The 14,866-nt window shown below is 35.3% G+C and overlaps 1 protein-coding gene across 9 annotated transcripts in view; it reads right to left on the reverse strand.

Moving 5' to 3' along the window:
* Positions 1-14,866, reverse strand: part of SSBP2 (single stranded DNA binding protein 2) — a 284,391-nt gene that overhangs the window by 202,256 nt on the left and 67,269 nt on the right. For all 9 annotated transcript variants that reach the window (XM_028114524.2, XM_088023370.1, XM_028114523.2 and 6 more), the window contains exon 2: positions 6,562-6,634. In XM_028114524.2, the coding sequence (XP_027970325.1) occupies positions 6,562-6,634 (73 nt within the window). The remainder of the gene's footprint in view (positions 1-6,561; positions 6,635-14,866) is intronic.

The following is a 14,866-nucleotide window of genomic DNA, read 5'->3' on the forward strand; positions in this document are numbered from 1 at the left end:
AGGCTTTTTTGGGTATTTGAATGACATCTATGCAAACAATTTCTCTCTCTCTCTTTACTCTATTTTTCCTTCTTTCATTACTCCAGCTCCAATATGTATTCTTCATCCTAAGGCTTTTTAAAGTTGTTGAATCATCCACCTCCCTGCCTTCCATCATTTACCCAGCTAAAAGCTGTATTCTCCTATAACTTACAGATAAATCTCAATGCCCATTCCCACTGTCATAGTCTACATTTGAGGGCCTTGTCTGTGATTATACTGTGTCTCTACTATATGACCTGGCATTTTCAGCATTTCTATATAGGTGGAGAACCAAACATTGAATGAACAAAAAGTATATTGGCAGGGGTAAGACATGCCATTTGGCTTATAAATGATAATTATAATTTACAAATGCCCATACTATCTGATATAGCAATTCTTCTTCTAGGAATTTTTCCTATAAATATGGTCATGTGTGTAAAATTATATATATATAACAATTTTCAGTAAAGCATTATGTGTAATTGCAAAAGACTGGAAACAACCTAAATGTCCATAAGTAGGGGACTGGTGAAATATATCATGGTACATTTCATAGAATGAAATACCCCACCACCATAAAAAGAATTAGGAAGTTTCATGAACCAGTATAAAACAACTGAAGTCAAACAAATGAAACAAAAATTAAAGCATGTAATAGTGTGTGTAATAAATTAGTATTTATTATAATTTATATATAATTATATTTTTATACAATTTATATATATTTATATATAATTTCTTTGTATAAAAAAATGATACACACACACACACACATATATATATACATGTACACACTTGCTTAACTTTTCATCATTATTTGCTTCCAGCAAGGTATACTGGAAATTTACCTATTTTCTCTCAGCCCCACATTCACCCTTCTTTGTCCATTCTACACTAAGTGCTGGGATTCTAAAAATTATATTGCCTGGTTTCCTGTTCAGCTCTGCCATCAGAAGGACGCTAGCTGGAGATCAAATGGCAGGAGGAAGAAGTGAAGCTTCCTGCCCGTGGCTCCAAAAGTGAAATAGCTGCTGGCTGTAGCAGCAGTAGCTACAGCAGATACACCAGCTACAGCATGGGACAATTCTGGATGTCAACAGTTTCTTTTCAGAGGTTCTAGCCTTGTCAATGTGGGACCTGTCTGAATGATCCAGACCCACTTCCATAGCATCTCCAACAGCACAGCAGTAGGCTTGAAGTTCATGGGCTCTGAACCTTTCAGAGTATTCCTAAATCCTCTCATACTTCTTGAGAACCAATATTCAAAAAATGTTAATAACATAAACAGATAAAGCTAGTTCCTGTGTTAAGAACCTGTATACCTATGTATACATTTGTTCCTAGACAAAATTCCAGAGTCTTCTAATTTAGATATAACCTACAGTTCCCACTAATTTTCTAAAATCTTCCATGGAGAGATGCATCTATATACTAAACTAAATGTAAAAAAAAAAGAAAGAAAGAAAGAGAAAGAAAAAGGAAGAACAATTACATTTTAATTTAAAAAATTAACAAAATAGATGTATAATGGGAAGAAAAATCTGATCAGACTTTAAAGCAGATAATCCAAAATTGTGCTATTCAGTATGGTATCCCCTAGCCACATGTGGTCCTTTAAATTTAAAATTAAGTTAACTGAACGTTCCTTATTTGCTCTAGCCACTTTTCAAGTGCTTAATAGTCACATGAGACTAGTGGAGAACTTATTAGAAGCACAGATCAGAAATCATCTCCTAATCACAGGAAGTTTTACTGAATAGCGCTGCTCTATTCTAGATGGTAGAAGACCTCGTAAAGGCTACATCCAGGTGAGAGACGGGGCTGCAGAGATGCACATGCTACTTGTGCAGCTGAAGTCTTTTATTGAGAAAACTCCCTGATGGATCCCTCCTATTTTTGTTTTTATTTTTTGGGCTAGAAAAGTAGAGGCTCCCAGGAATGGTTGGAAAGTAGAGAATGAATATTTAATATGCCACATAATAAAATAACAAGAATTCAGGAGGCTGCTGATAATCTTGCAGGAAGAAGATGTCTGAGATGTCTAGGAGGATTCAGAAGAGGGGACAATGGGAGAGGTAGTGAGGAGTCAATAAGACAGAAGGCAGGTGGGAACCCTCAGGTAAACAGTTGCTAAGCAATTCCCATGGCCAAAAGGAGACCAAAAAACTTAAAGGTTGTGTTTCATATTCAAGTTGATGTTGTTACCTGTACTGTACAAGGCAGAATGCTGTTCAGTTTTCCCCTAATCTTCAGTAAGAATCTTTTATACACAAGAGTCATGACTCAGTGGAGCTTGGAGGCTATGAGAGAAACATGAAACTTCAGACAAAGAAAAGGAAGCAGACATAAGGAGAAGCAGTAAGGAAGGCTGTATACTTGGTGGGAGCAAGAAATTACAGCAAGAGAACCTCCAGTCCCTTCTCCCCCTAGTAAGCCCCAGAGATGTTAGAGAGGACTTGTGGGAACCTGTAATATTAGGGATCAGAGTTGGAGCTATTTTGATAGGAAAAGTAACCCCTGGAGGTAGGAGAATTGCAGGCCATCCAAGTGACAGATACTTGGAGCATACATGTACACATAGGACATATGTTTATATTTGTACTCCAGTATAGAAACTACACAAGGTAAAAAAGAATTGGTCAAGAAGTTTAAAATTAACACTTTTGGGGGCGCCTGGGTGGTTCAGTCGTTAAGCATCTGCCTTCGGCTCAGGTCATGATCCCAGGGTCCTGGGATCGGGTCCCACATCGGGCTCCCTGCTCGGCGGGAGGCCTGCTTCTCCCTCTCCCACTCCCCCTGCTTGTGTTCCCTCTCTTGTTGTATCTCTCTCTGTCAAATAAATAAAATCTTCTAAAAAAATAAAAATTAAAAAATTAAAATTAACACTTTTGAGTATGTACTACATGCTAGGCCCTTCTAAGTACTTTATAGGTACTAACTCATTAAATCTCAGTACAACTTTAAAGTATTATTACAATTATCTTCTTTTTATAATTAAGAAAACCAAGTAAGTAAGATATAGAACATAATTCAAACCCAGCAGTCTGGCCCCAAAGCAATTACTCTTACCTACCATACTATGTTGCCTCCCAAACTAAAGTTTAAGAAACTGGTTAGTAAATTGTTATTTTCTCTTTTCAATGAAATATAAACAGAACAGAATTTTGGAGTCTCTGATGCTCAATAATTTAGCATTCCTAATAAAATCTGAAGAAACAATCTGTTAGATGTTTTTAAGCTTCTATTTCTGGCTAACTTACAGGCTAATTTATGGCAAATAAGGGCTATTAATATAAACAACGTAAAATCCTTAGAAAGGAAAAAAAATCTCTGTATCTGCAACAATCTAATTCTTAATCTTATTTGTTAAGGTCACCAAGCCTCATTCTGAGGTATGACAGATACCATGCAAAATTTCAGGAATGAGTTGGAATTATCTTTGCATAATGCAATGAGATAACCAGAAAAAGGATAGTTTCTAATGAATTCAAAGTAATAAAAATTGATATAGAATTGTAAAGATTTCTGAGTATTCTGTTTGTAATACTGAATACTGAAAGATAATAATAGATAAATAAAAATAATAAAAGAAAGCTGAAGAAGAGTTCTACGTTGAAACTTATTTCTAAAGGATGTTCAATTTTGGGGGATGGGGTAACTGGGTGGGGGACATTACGGGAGGCACATGATGTAATGAGCACTGGGTATTCTGTAAGACTGATGAATCACTGAGCTCTGTCTCTGAAATGAATAATACACTGTGTTAATTAACTGAATTTAAATTAAAAAAAAAGAATGTTCAATTTTGTCCTTTTGGGGGTAAGAAAATTTACAGTTGTCAAAACTATATTTGGGATTCAGGTACTGGTTTAGAATCTATCATGAATGGATTTAACAATGAGCTTTAGTTAACATAACCTGTGTAGAGATGTGATTTCTATCATTAGTTCAATGCTATCTCTTTTAAATAAGAAAAAAAAAAACCAGCTAGGCTAATAGTTCTGGGCTCTGTTCTGGCTGATAACAAAATCTATCAAGAGCAGTTCAGTTGCTGATAGCCCAGGTCAAGGGCATTATCAGAAAGGCCAAACCCATGGGGCGTCTGGGTGGCTCAGTAGGTTAAGTGTCTGACTCTTGATCTCAGCCCAGGTCTTAACCGCAGGGTGCTGAATTTAAGACCCATGTTGGGCTCCACACTGAGTGGAGCCTACTTTTAAAAAAAGAAAAAGAAAAAAGGCCAAACTCAGTGAGAGACTAGGTTGCTGAGATATACATCTTACTTTTTCGGATGATTTCTAGTTCCAATTTGACCTCTTCACAACTTCACCCATAAAGGAAACCCACACTAAGGAAAGGTGGCCCAGCATAGCAAATCCTGATTCAAAAGGGCTCATTAACATCATAGTCATCCATATCCTCATTCATCCTGAGGGAGAATGACAAAATGGGAAGTATTCTACTTGACTCTAAACCAGGGTAAGAACATTGAACATCTGAGTGACTGGTGACACTTTAATCAATTCCTTTTTATCACAATACCCAATCCAAATAAACAGGTCTTCCTAGTTTTTCTTTAAGTTCCTTGTGTAACTGTCCTGAATTAGGTAAAAAATCTGGGGATAGACTCATAAGAACTTAGATAAGATGGTCCTTTACTTCTTAAACTACTTAAGAAGTAATTCTACAAGCAGCCTTAAATTTTCCATATGATCCAAGTGAAAGTAAGAGAGAAAGCAATGCTAAATAGGGTACAAAGATCTAAAAGATTACATTCTCCTTCCTTTACTAACTGTAGCTGGGGGGGGCAGGGGGAAGCAGTACTGGCATTCACACAGACACCAGAGTACAAACCAACAATGTTTCTTTTTTACTTAAAGAGCATCCAGGCGGCATCTCTCAAATAAATAAATAAAATCTTAAAAAAAAAAGCATCCAAAGCTCTCTTTTGCAAGAAGATGAAGTCCAGGCTTCCTGGCACAGTATGCAAAGGTCTTCAGTAAGAGTGCACTATCAGCGTAGAGAGGTGGAGCCCTGAGAAAGCGAACTCCAACTACTCAGGTGGGTAGGGATTTAAGGCAGAGTAAAGCCCAGGGGACAGAAGCCTATGGTATTATTTATATATATATAATACACGTATATTACATATATATAGCCTATATGTAGGCGAATACAAGCAGCCAGTTCTTGTGGACACTTAGTGAGAGGAAGATTATAGAAACGTACTGAAATTTAACCAACTGAAATTATTTAGAACTCTAGGGTGTACTCAGCAATGGCCTGTCACAAATCTACTTATAGGCTTCCATTTTAAAATTGCGATAATTTTGTATTTTCTCTTCTATTATTTTTATTTTTAAATAACTGTACAAATAGGATATAAACTAGTGAGATGACTGGAGATATTATTTCAAGCAGGACTTGTCTCATAAAACTATAAACACCACCCACAAATGAGAGCTGCATATGTAGCTTTAAATTTTCTAGTAACCACATTAGAAAAGAAAAAAAATGGTAAAATTAACTTTAGTAATAAATTTTATTTTACCCAATATATCCAAAATATTATCATTTCAATGTGTGATCAAAATTTTAAAATGACTGATATTTTATGTTCCTCTGTTCACACTAAATCTTCAAAATCAGTGTGTACTTCATACTTTTGGCACTTTTCAATTGGATTAGTCATATTTCAAGCATTGAAAAAGCCATATAAAGCTAGTGGTTACCATACTGGACAGCACAGATATGGGAGAAAACCAGAAGCTTTTGAATACACAGGCTTGAATTCCAGTTCCATAACTCACTAAGCTATATGACCATGAGCCAGTTATATAAATTCTCTGAGCCCTATTGTTCTTATCAGTAAAACAGGAATAATACCATCTGCCTTACAAATTTCTTGTAAGAATTAGAGATAATATAAAGTACCTTGGCACATTATTGCCGGGCATATAACAGAACTCAATAAAATCCTCCTCATCCTCATCATTATATAAATTGAAGAAGAAAAGAGGAGGAAGTACCACTGTAAAAAGGCTTAAATTCAAACTTTAAAAAATGTGGAGAAAAGCAGGAAAAGATACAAGAACTTGAAATAAGATCATCAAAATGTTTTCTAACTGAAATTTAGTCATCAATCCACTATTACCCATACAAAATAAAAATAAACAAAACCTATATTTTACAAAATTATGAGTAATGCCAAAATAAGGTACAGCTAAACTAGAGATATGGTAGCATTTGTCTTTTTTTTCTTTTAAGCAAATTTGCCTTCTTGATTATGGTTGCCAAGGCTAATATTAGTTTCTATTTCTACAGGGGGAAAAATGGCTAGAAAGTTGAGTAGAAGGTTATCGGCATGAAAATAGGACACTAAAACTGCTTACAAATAACCTACAAAGACTATATTATGCATATTGATAACCAAGCATTCACTATATAATATGTAATGATAGTTTTTCAAATAATTGTTACAGAATATTTTCATTCACTTATATAAGAAATCAAAATAAAATACGGAAAATATATAAAACATACCTCTGATAAAAATGTTTGGGCCGATTTCTGAGCTCCTACATGGAGCAGATATTCATATACGTAGAGTGCTAACCTGGAAAATGAATAAAATATTTATTGAGAAGAGGTGTACTTAACATTCATTCTTTAAATAATGCACATACCTTTTCATTACAAAAATATCTTACACACTAACAGTGACAGAAAATCAACTCTTCCCATATCTTTTCTATGAGAGTTCATACATGTCTGTTCAGAAAGAACTTAAACTAAATAACACACAAAGAAAAAAGGGAAATGTATCTTTTCTTGAAAAGAAACATCTAAGTAGGGATTTTTTCTTGGGTCATGTCACTTATCATAACCTCATTCCCTTTGTTATACCTAACATAATTGATAATTTATAACCCAATATTAATAATCTCCATAACATATTTTAAAGTATAGTTATTATCTTTCATTATTAAAATAAATGAATTAAGTAATTGGACCTTTCTAACAACTTTATATGTCCTTCAATCTTTTTGGTGAACATTAACATAAACTCCAGCTGTTTGCACACCTGTATGCCAAAATGGGTGCTAAAAGCTCATTTTAGTATCTGTTCAGGCAACCTCTCCTTACTCTTTAGGTCTGATTGTTAAACCAGTAATATAATATATTAGCTTATAAGGATGCAAATTTTCAGCAAACCACAGCATTAAGTAAAGTTTAAAAGCATCAAATCATATTAAGCATTTGGGTACTTATAGTTTAAAGGTTAACACAAAATTACATATAAATTTATCGTTCAAATACAGAATATTAAGTATGCACTATACACTTGTACTACTCTCATTATCTTGTGGATTCAGAATTTTAAGCTACACCATGTGGCTCAATTTCAGTTGAGCTGTTAACAAAATATTATTCATAAACCCAAATTAGTCTGAGGCAGTATTTTTAATGATATCTTGGACTGATGCCCAGATAGCTCACAACAGTTCAGTTTCTGCTACACTGTATTTACCAATATTAAGCCAGGTTTACAGTAAACAGAACAATGTAATAATAACCACAATTCTGTAGAGCTACACTATTTCTCTTGCCAAGTGAATTTTTGATTGTTAAAGATTGATAGCATTTGCAAAAATGAATATTTTCTTCGTTTTCATGAAAAAACATCATGCATGTAATGAAAAGAGAAAGCCTGTACAAATTCAATTGCTCTGTCCATTTAGTTCTTTCCCCATTCCAAAACTGCCAAACGTTTAAAATGAGAATTACTCTGTGGTTACTAAGTACCACAAGAGAGTAGACAGACATCTGTTAAAATTAATCATAGATAAAAAGTATGTTATTAGAAACATCTAACCTCTTCAAGTTGAATGACACTTCTTAGATCATGCTTCTCAACCCTTTTTCTACCCTAATACACATGAGGGATATGACATGCTTCTTTCGATAGCAGTATCTCCTGTGGAAGTGTGGTTCATCCCCAAAGTACATAACGGATGAGAGAATTGGAATATTCCTATAGTTTCACACAAACAAGCCCTACTGGTGATTCTTACCACAACACACATATCCCACACAACCTGTCCCTCCACTAACTACTCCCAACCCAGTCACATGATTTCACTGACCATGTTGGCAAATCTCGCCTCAAAAAAGAGAATTATTTGTGAATTTTTTCCGGAGACACTGTGAAGCCTCAAATTTGCCTGCCAGGGATGGTGTCCCCCTACTGCCTGGGAAGAAACCTGGCCCCAAGTAACTTCTTACAGTTTGTCAAATCTTAGGCCTGACACCAAACCAGTGTTAGAGGCTAGACAAGGAACCCAGGCCTAAGTCAAAGGGTGAACAATAGGATGTTCCACCAAACTTGGAAATATAGGAAGCAAGAGGCAGAATGTAAAGCAGAGACACCGTGGTGGTCCTTGGGGGTAAGAGAACAGACCCCAGAACAGTCAAGGCCAGAGCACAACTGTTGCTGTGTCCTTGCAATAAACACCATTCCTTAAAGTTAAGCAAATCACTTCCCCATAATCTCTTCTTTGTAATATTAAAGGGGCTAATATACTTCTACTATGTTTTCCTCCAGTTAATCAGGTAACAAAAAGGATATCTCTTTACAAATGGAATTAAAAGCAACAATCTCTACTCTTTCTCTATGGGTATAAGACAGTGATTATAAAAAATGTATTGGAAGGGGCATAGAATCAATGGGGGAAAGGAGTTTCAAATGACATAACAAAAAATTCTGAAGCATCCTCCAAGTGGTGTGCCTGTCCGCCCACCTTTAGAATCTGTGCTGAAGCAGCACATCGTTACCAACAGGGTGATACCGTGGGACAGGGCTGAAAAAAACCTATCCATAATGCCACCTCTTATGTCCAAGCTCTGTCCCTTGAACAAAATTAATGCTTCCAAGCAGCCAAGATCTATGCTGTAGACAGAGTGGCAGGGACTACTGCATGGGTGAACAATTAACTCTACTGCCATGATGACTCCCTAATACATCACCAGCAAATCTCCAATATTTTAACTACCATCTCAGTGCAGATTTTCCAAACCTATTTCTGTAGCCCTATTGTCTCTACCAAGCTCCAAACCTGCTTCTCTAAATTACTGTTGGAGGTTCCTAACAAGATAATTCTCTTTTAAATTGATCACATCCAAAGTTAAACTCATCTTCTCCATCTGTTTATATATAGTACCTGGGCTCACCTTGAATGAAACAGAATTTGAGTCGTTTCCTCATTTGCAAAATGGAAAGAATATTTTTCTTGTAATATTGTTGAAAGAATTAGAGTACAATGATTGTTATAATTTCAACTAACTCTCTCACATCCGATATTACCAGTCATGTGCTGGACTCACATTCTCTCCCACATTTGCCAGTTCTTTCTACCCCCCTCCTGCTCTTGGCAGACCGTTCAGAACCACAGCCATAGCAGGAACATTCGCTCTAGCTTCAGATACAGGTACTATATATTTCCCATCAGCTCCCCATAGTAGAGGCATCAGGGCCACCAGAAATAAGAATCTCCAGAAGGTTCTGGGGAAAAAGCCCTGCAGTAAAAGATACCATTTGAACACCGATGATTCCAGGGGAGTGGGGAGTGATACTTATCCACCCATGTAGGTAAATCATGGCATGGTCCCTTGCCCCGTGGCATGAGATCAAAAATATAAGACAACATTTTATTTGGATTCAATTTCTACTGAACAGAAATTTAAAAAAATAAATACTGAATATACAAATATTTAAACTGTGTATACTCTCAAATTAACATTTTCTTTTTTCCTCTTCAGAATCTTTAAAAAACTTAACTACTTTTGATAAATTAGAGTGGCTATTTAACCTAATGGATAATAATGTGATCCAAATACATAAAAAAATTAAGAATCATGCAGTAAGAATTTATATACATATACATATGTATATGTATACATACTGTCCATAGAAACAGAGTAGAAGGAAACATGAGTTATAGCTAATGGTAGAAACATTAATAACAATAAGAAGAAGTAACAGATGAAGACCAGCTGGTAACAGACAGACAGGAAAAGAAAACCCAAACAAAGCCTTAAAATCTTAGGGCCTACTTAAGACTGGAAGCAAACATCCCCATCTCCTTCAGAAGACCTGAGGGCAACTTTCCTTATAGCATTGTCCTCTGATTAACAATCATATAATGGTAGCTTTTGTCTGCAACAAAAGTTTTAAACTTTGTGCCACTCATACCATACAATACTCTAAGATATTTGGCTAGATAAAAATATGAAACCTCTGATAATATTTTCTGAAACATTTTTTTTCCCAGTTTGTTGTTTGACTTAATTTTGGTCAGGGGTTTTTTGGAGGGGGTGGATTTAGATACTTTTAATTAAAATTTTTTTAAAGATTGTATGTATTTATTTGACAGGGAGTGCGTGCGCGCGCATACAGCAGGGGGGCGGGGCAGAGGGAGAGGAAGAAGCACAGGCTCCCTGCTGCAGACTCAGGGCTGAATCCCAGGACCCCGAGATCATGACTGAGCCAAAGGCAGATGCTCAACTGACTGAGCCACCCAAGGCACCCCAATCACTACTAATTTTAAAATCTAGAGAATGTTAAACATCACTGTGAATCAAAGAAATATATATTAAAGCAACAATGGGATTTAAATTCTTACTTAAACACATAATATGTGAGGGAATGGATACTCCTGCTGATGACAGTAAACTGGTATCACTGTTTCAAAACCAATTTGGCATTAAGTATACATCAAGAATTTGTAAAAAGAAAAAAAAAGTTTACACACTTTGACCCAATAGTTCCATTACTAGAAGTCTAAAGAAATTATCCTAAATCCAAAAAAGCTTAATGCACAAAAATTTTTAACCAAAGATTATGTAGAACAATCAAAGAATAAATAAATAAATTAAACTGGCTGGAGTTACAGTGAAATATTTTTGCATTAGTTAATTTCATGTTTGAAAATATAATTCAGAATTTAGTTATAAATCTATTCAATAAGCACTTAAATGACTCCTCTCTGCTTAACTACTGAACTTTAAAATCTGTGAAAATGTCATTACCACATGACCAGATAAAATTACTTCAAATTAACTTGTGAAAATTATAAAATCTAACAAAGAAACAGATTTTTACCATTCACATGAACAAACTCTATTACATGCCTATCACTAACAGTACTAGGACAACTAAGCATATAACTAATAAGGCATATACAACAGGTACTGTCACTCAAAAGTCTAATTAGAGCAAATTCTCAACCATCCTTGTAAATGAAGGACTTTACAGTCTGAGAAAGGGTAAAGACCTTACTCCACTCAATTCTTTCTATAATCTAGCTATCTTATTTGAGATTAAATCTCTTCCTCCAAAGGAAATGGTAGGAAAAAAAAGGAACTATGGGCAAGATATTAAAGAGGTTTCTAAAACAAGATTGTTAATTTGCAAACAAGTTTTCCAAGCTACACATAAATAAAAGGTGAATACTTTCTATAGTTCAGAGCTAATTTCTAACTCTTTCTACATATATGTATATGTACATATGTAAATTATCTTTGTATATGTGTATAATGTATCATTATTTAAAAAAATCATTTCACAAAAGTCGGCTAATAGAAAAGGTCTAATTTTTTAAAATCTGAATTTAGAGAACAGTTAAAGTGGATATGACTGTTTATACTATAGAAAAGATGTTTTTATCTTGTGAACAGGATTTATCAAGTTACTTTTATATTACATGTGCTAGTTATAATAACATACAACTTAATATTTATAAAACTTTCCAGGAATATATACTATAATGTGTGCCATTTTTTTTATAATGTGTGGATAACATTTTATTACACCTCACAATATTCCTATATGGGACACAGAGTTATGAACTATGTAGAAATATTATTAGGTGTCTATGCAATGAAAAATCCAACTACCAATAACTGACCATGTCTGTCAGCCTGACCATAATGTCCTATATCTGCTTTTCAAACTTAAGTCTATTCCCTATTAAAGAACCTGTCTTTTGCACACTGTCCTTTGAATATTTCAATAAGAGGTAGTGTTGAAAATGAAAAGCAAGAGAAAGCTGCCATTTAATATGAGAAAACATCCATCCATTCCAACTTCAGTGATTAAAACTAATTATTAGCATTTTGCCATCTTCTTACATTTAGCAAGGAAAAAGAAAAAAAAAAGATTCAAGTAAACATAAAGCTTTCAAATTAATAGATCTCCATTTGTAATTTTAAAATTCTTTCGGTTAGGCCCTGAAAAAAAAAAGAAAAAAAGAAGAAATTCTTTTGGTTAATTCACTATATGTACAAAGGCAGAAGGATGACAGGGTTAGATAATAAAAAAGTTATTCCTAATTTGTCTTGAAATTACATTACTATAATGTACTTTACCTGTTTTATCTCTATTTGTAGCACCTAAAAGGGTAAGTATCCAATACTTTTTTTTTTTTTTTAAGATTTTATGTTTAAGTAATCTCCACTCCCAGGAGCTTGAACTTACAACCCCAAGATCAAGAGTCCCATGCTCCACCAACTGAGCCTGTCAGGCGCCCCTCCAATACATATTTTTTAATGAATGAATCTCTTACCCCATGCATAAGGCCCTTATAGAATCCTTTAGTTTCTTCCATTCAAGGCATTCAAATGAGAAGTGTCAGATACCCCCTTGGATACCTATTTTAGCATTATCATCCTCTTAGTATCCTTAAGATTCACCCTCTCAATAAAATATTATAGTTTGACAACATGAACGTTGGCAAAACAATTCTGTCACACTGATTCAATCCCTATCTAAAAAAAAAATGATTGTTTTAAAGAAATAGGTTAGTCTATTTAATCACGGGTAGTAGATTTTTGTTTTATTTGTTATTTTTAATAAAATTAATCCTTAAAAGACAATGACTTTCTTCTCTCCTCTCCACTTCCTTTTAAAAGAAAATAAATCAAGGTTAGGGAATAAACAACAGAAAGATGATAGAGGGCTACAAGAGGGGGTATTTTGTAAAGAATGGTCTAGCTGTTGCCATTTAGCACTGGTGAGCTCTATGTATCTAAAATGCTACATCCAAAATTTAGTCCCCATCTTTTGTGCTTAAATCCCAATGTCAGTAAGAAGACTTAGATACAGAGAACTTAAAGCAGATTAATTTCTCCTACTGGTCTTTTCTAGTCACATCAGATCTAGAAAAGAGATCTCTCTTATTCCTGAGCCACTGTATAATTCTAGTGTTGACCAATGACACATATCAATGTCCAAATGTGATTCCTAGGTGATAAAATGCCAGTAGTTAGCTGGATCACAGCTAGCTAACAAGTAGCAGAGAACATTTGACAGCTACTGAGAGGCTACTCATGAGACTGTAAGGGTTTAGCAGTGACACTAGATCAGCCCGATCAAAGTTTCAACAGAGCTTACAACCTGGTGCTAAGGAGGTAAAAAAATTAGAAATCTGTTTCCAACATCGTTTTTTTAAAGTTCTTCATCATTAACAGTGAACCCAAAAAACTGATTTAGAGTGTCAAAAGCTGTCTATGCAACCACACAATAATAAAACCCAGCTTTTGTTTTAAACACACCAAAATGTCTATTTTTTTATATTCTCAGTATCAGTTTTAAAGAAATAGATACCTGATATATATACAGATACTGAAGATACTAAGTGTTCTAGGGCAGGGATAACTGCATCAGTTAAGGTAGGGACAGGAATGAAAGATCTAACAATTACATGGATACCTGGGCATAAAAAATATGTTACTCTGCTAATGTCTCATTGATGTCATTTATGATGGACAAGTAATGTTTGGGAATATGATTTGAAATTAAATGATTTGGTGTACTTAGAAACAGAAACACTTGCCTTATATAGACAGGCAAGTTGAGAATCAAAATGACTACTATCAATTTGGGGGAACTAAAAAAGGCTAAGACATAAAAATGAGAATTCATAAAAAATTAATCAACAGTTTGTAGAAACACAATTACTCGTAGAAAATTCACAGTAAAATTTTCCATCCAATCTTCTATCTAAGCTATTTACATTGGGAATACAGTACTGATTCTACTTGATAATAGTACTTACTCCATTTCAATCCAGCTGGAAGATTTTATACTTTATACCTAGGCTCCCACTTGCTTATGGAATCTTGATATACATAGTTTACATCTTTACTTTCTGTCTGTGTTATCCTTACAGGGAGCAGATTTTCCTTACATTCACCCAGAACACTAATCCTTCTTAATCCTTGCTAACTTGGAAGTCTTCCCATACTCTGTTGTTTTTGTTTTTTAAGATTTTATTTATTTTGGGGGGTGCCAGGGTGGCTCAGTCGTTAAGCCTCTGCCTTTGGCTCAGGTCATGATCCCAGGGTCCTGGGATCGAGCCCTGCATCAAGCTCCCTGCTCGGCGGGGAGACTGCTTCTCCCTCTGCAAGCCGCTCCCCCTTTGTGTTCCCTCTCTCGCTGTGTCTCTTTCTGTCAAATAGAGACACACAGAGAGAGGGAACACAAGCAGGGGGAGTGGGAGAGGGAGAAGCAGGCTTCCCGTGGAGCAGGGAGCCTGATGCGGGGCTCAATCCCAGGACCCTGGGATCATGACCTGAGCCGAAGGCAGATGCTCAACTACTGAGTCACCCAGGTGCCCCTCTATTTCAGTGTTTTAACATGAAAATTAACACCAGACACCAGACTTCTACTTATGCCATAGAGGAGTAAGTGGGACTGAACTTGCCTTTTTTCTTTAAGCAACTTTCTAGAAAACTGGGTATCTTATATGATCAAATTTGAGTGGGATTAAGGCCGCTGGAATTTGTGGGC

Source organism: Eumetopias jubatus, unplaced genomic scaffold (assembly GCF_037043125.1).
Source record: "Eumetopias jubatus isolate StellerSeaLion01/CBP00866 unplaced genomic scaffold, mEumJub1_p1.0 scaffold_5, whole genome shotgun sequence".
NCBI lineage: Eukaryota > Metazoa > Chordata > Mammalia > Carnivora > Otariidae > Eumetopias > Eumetopias jubatus.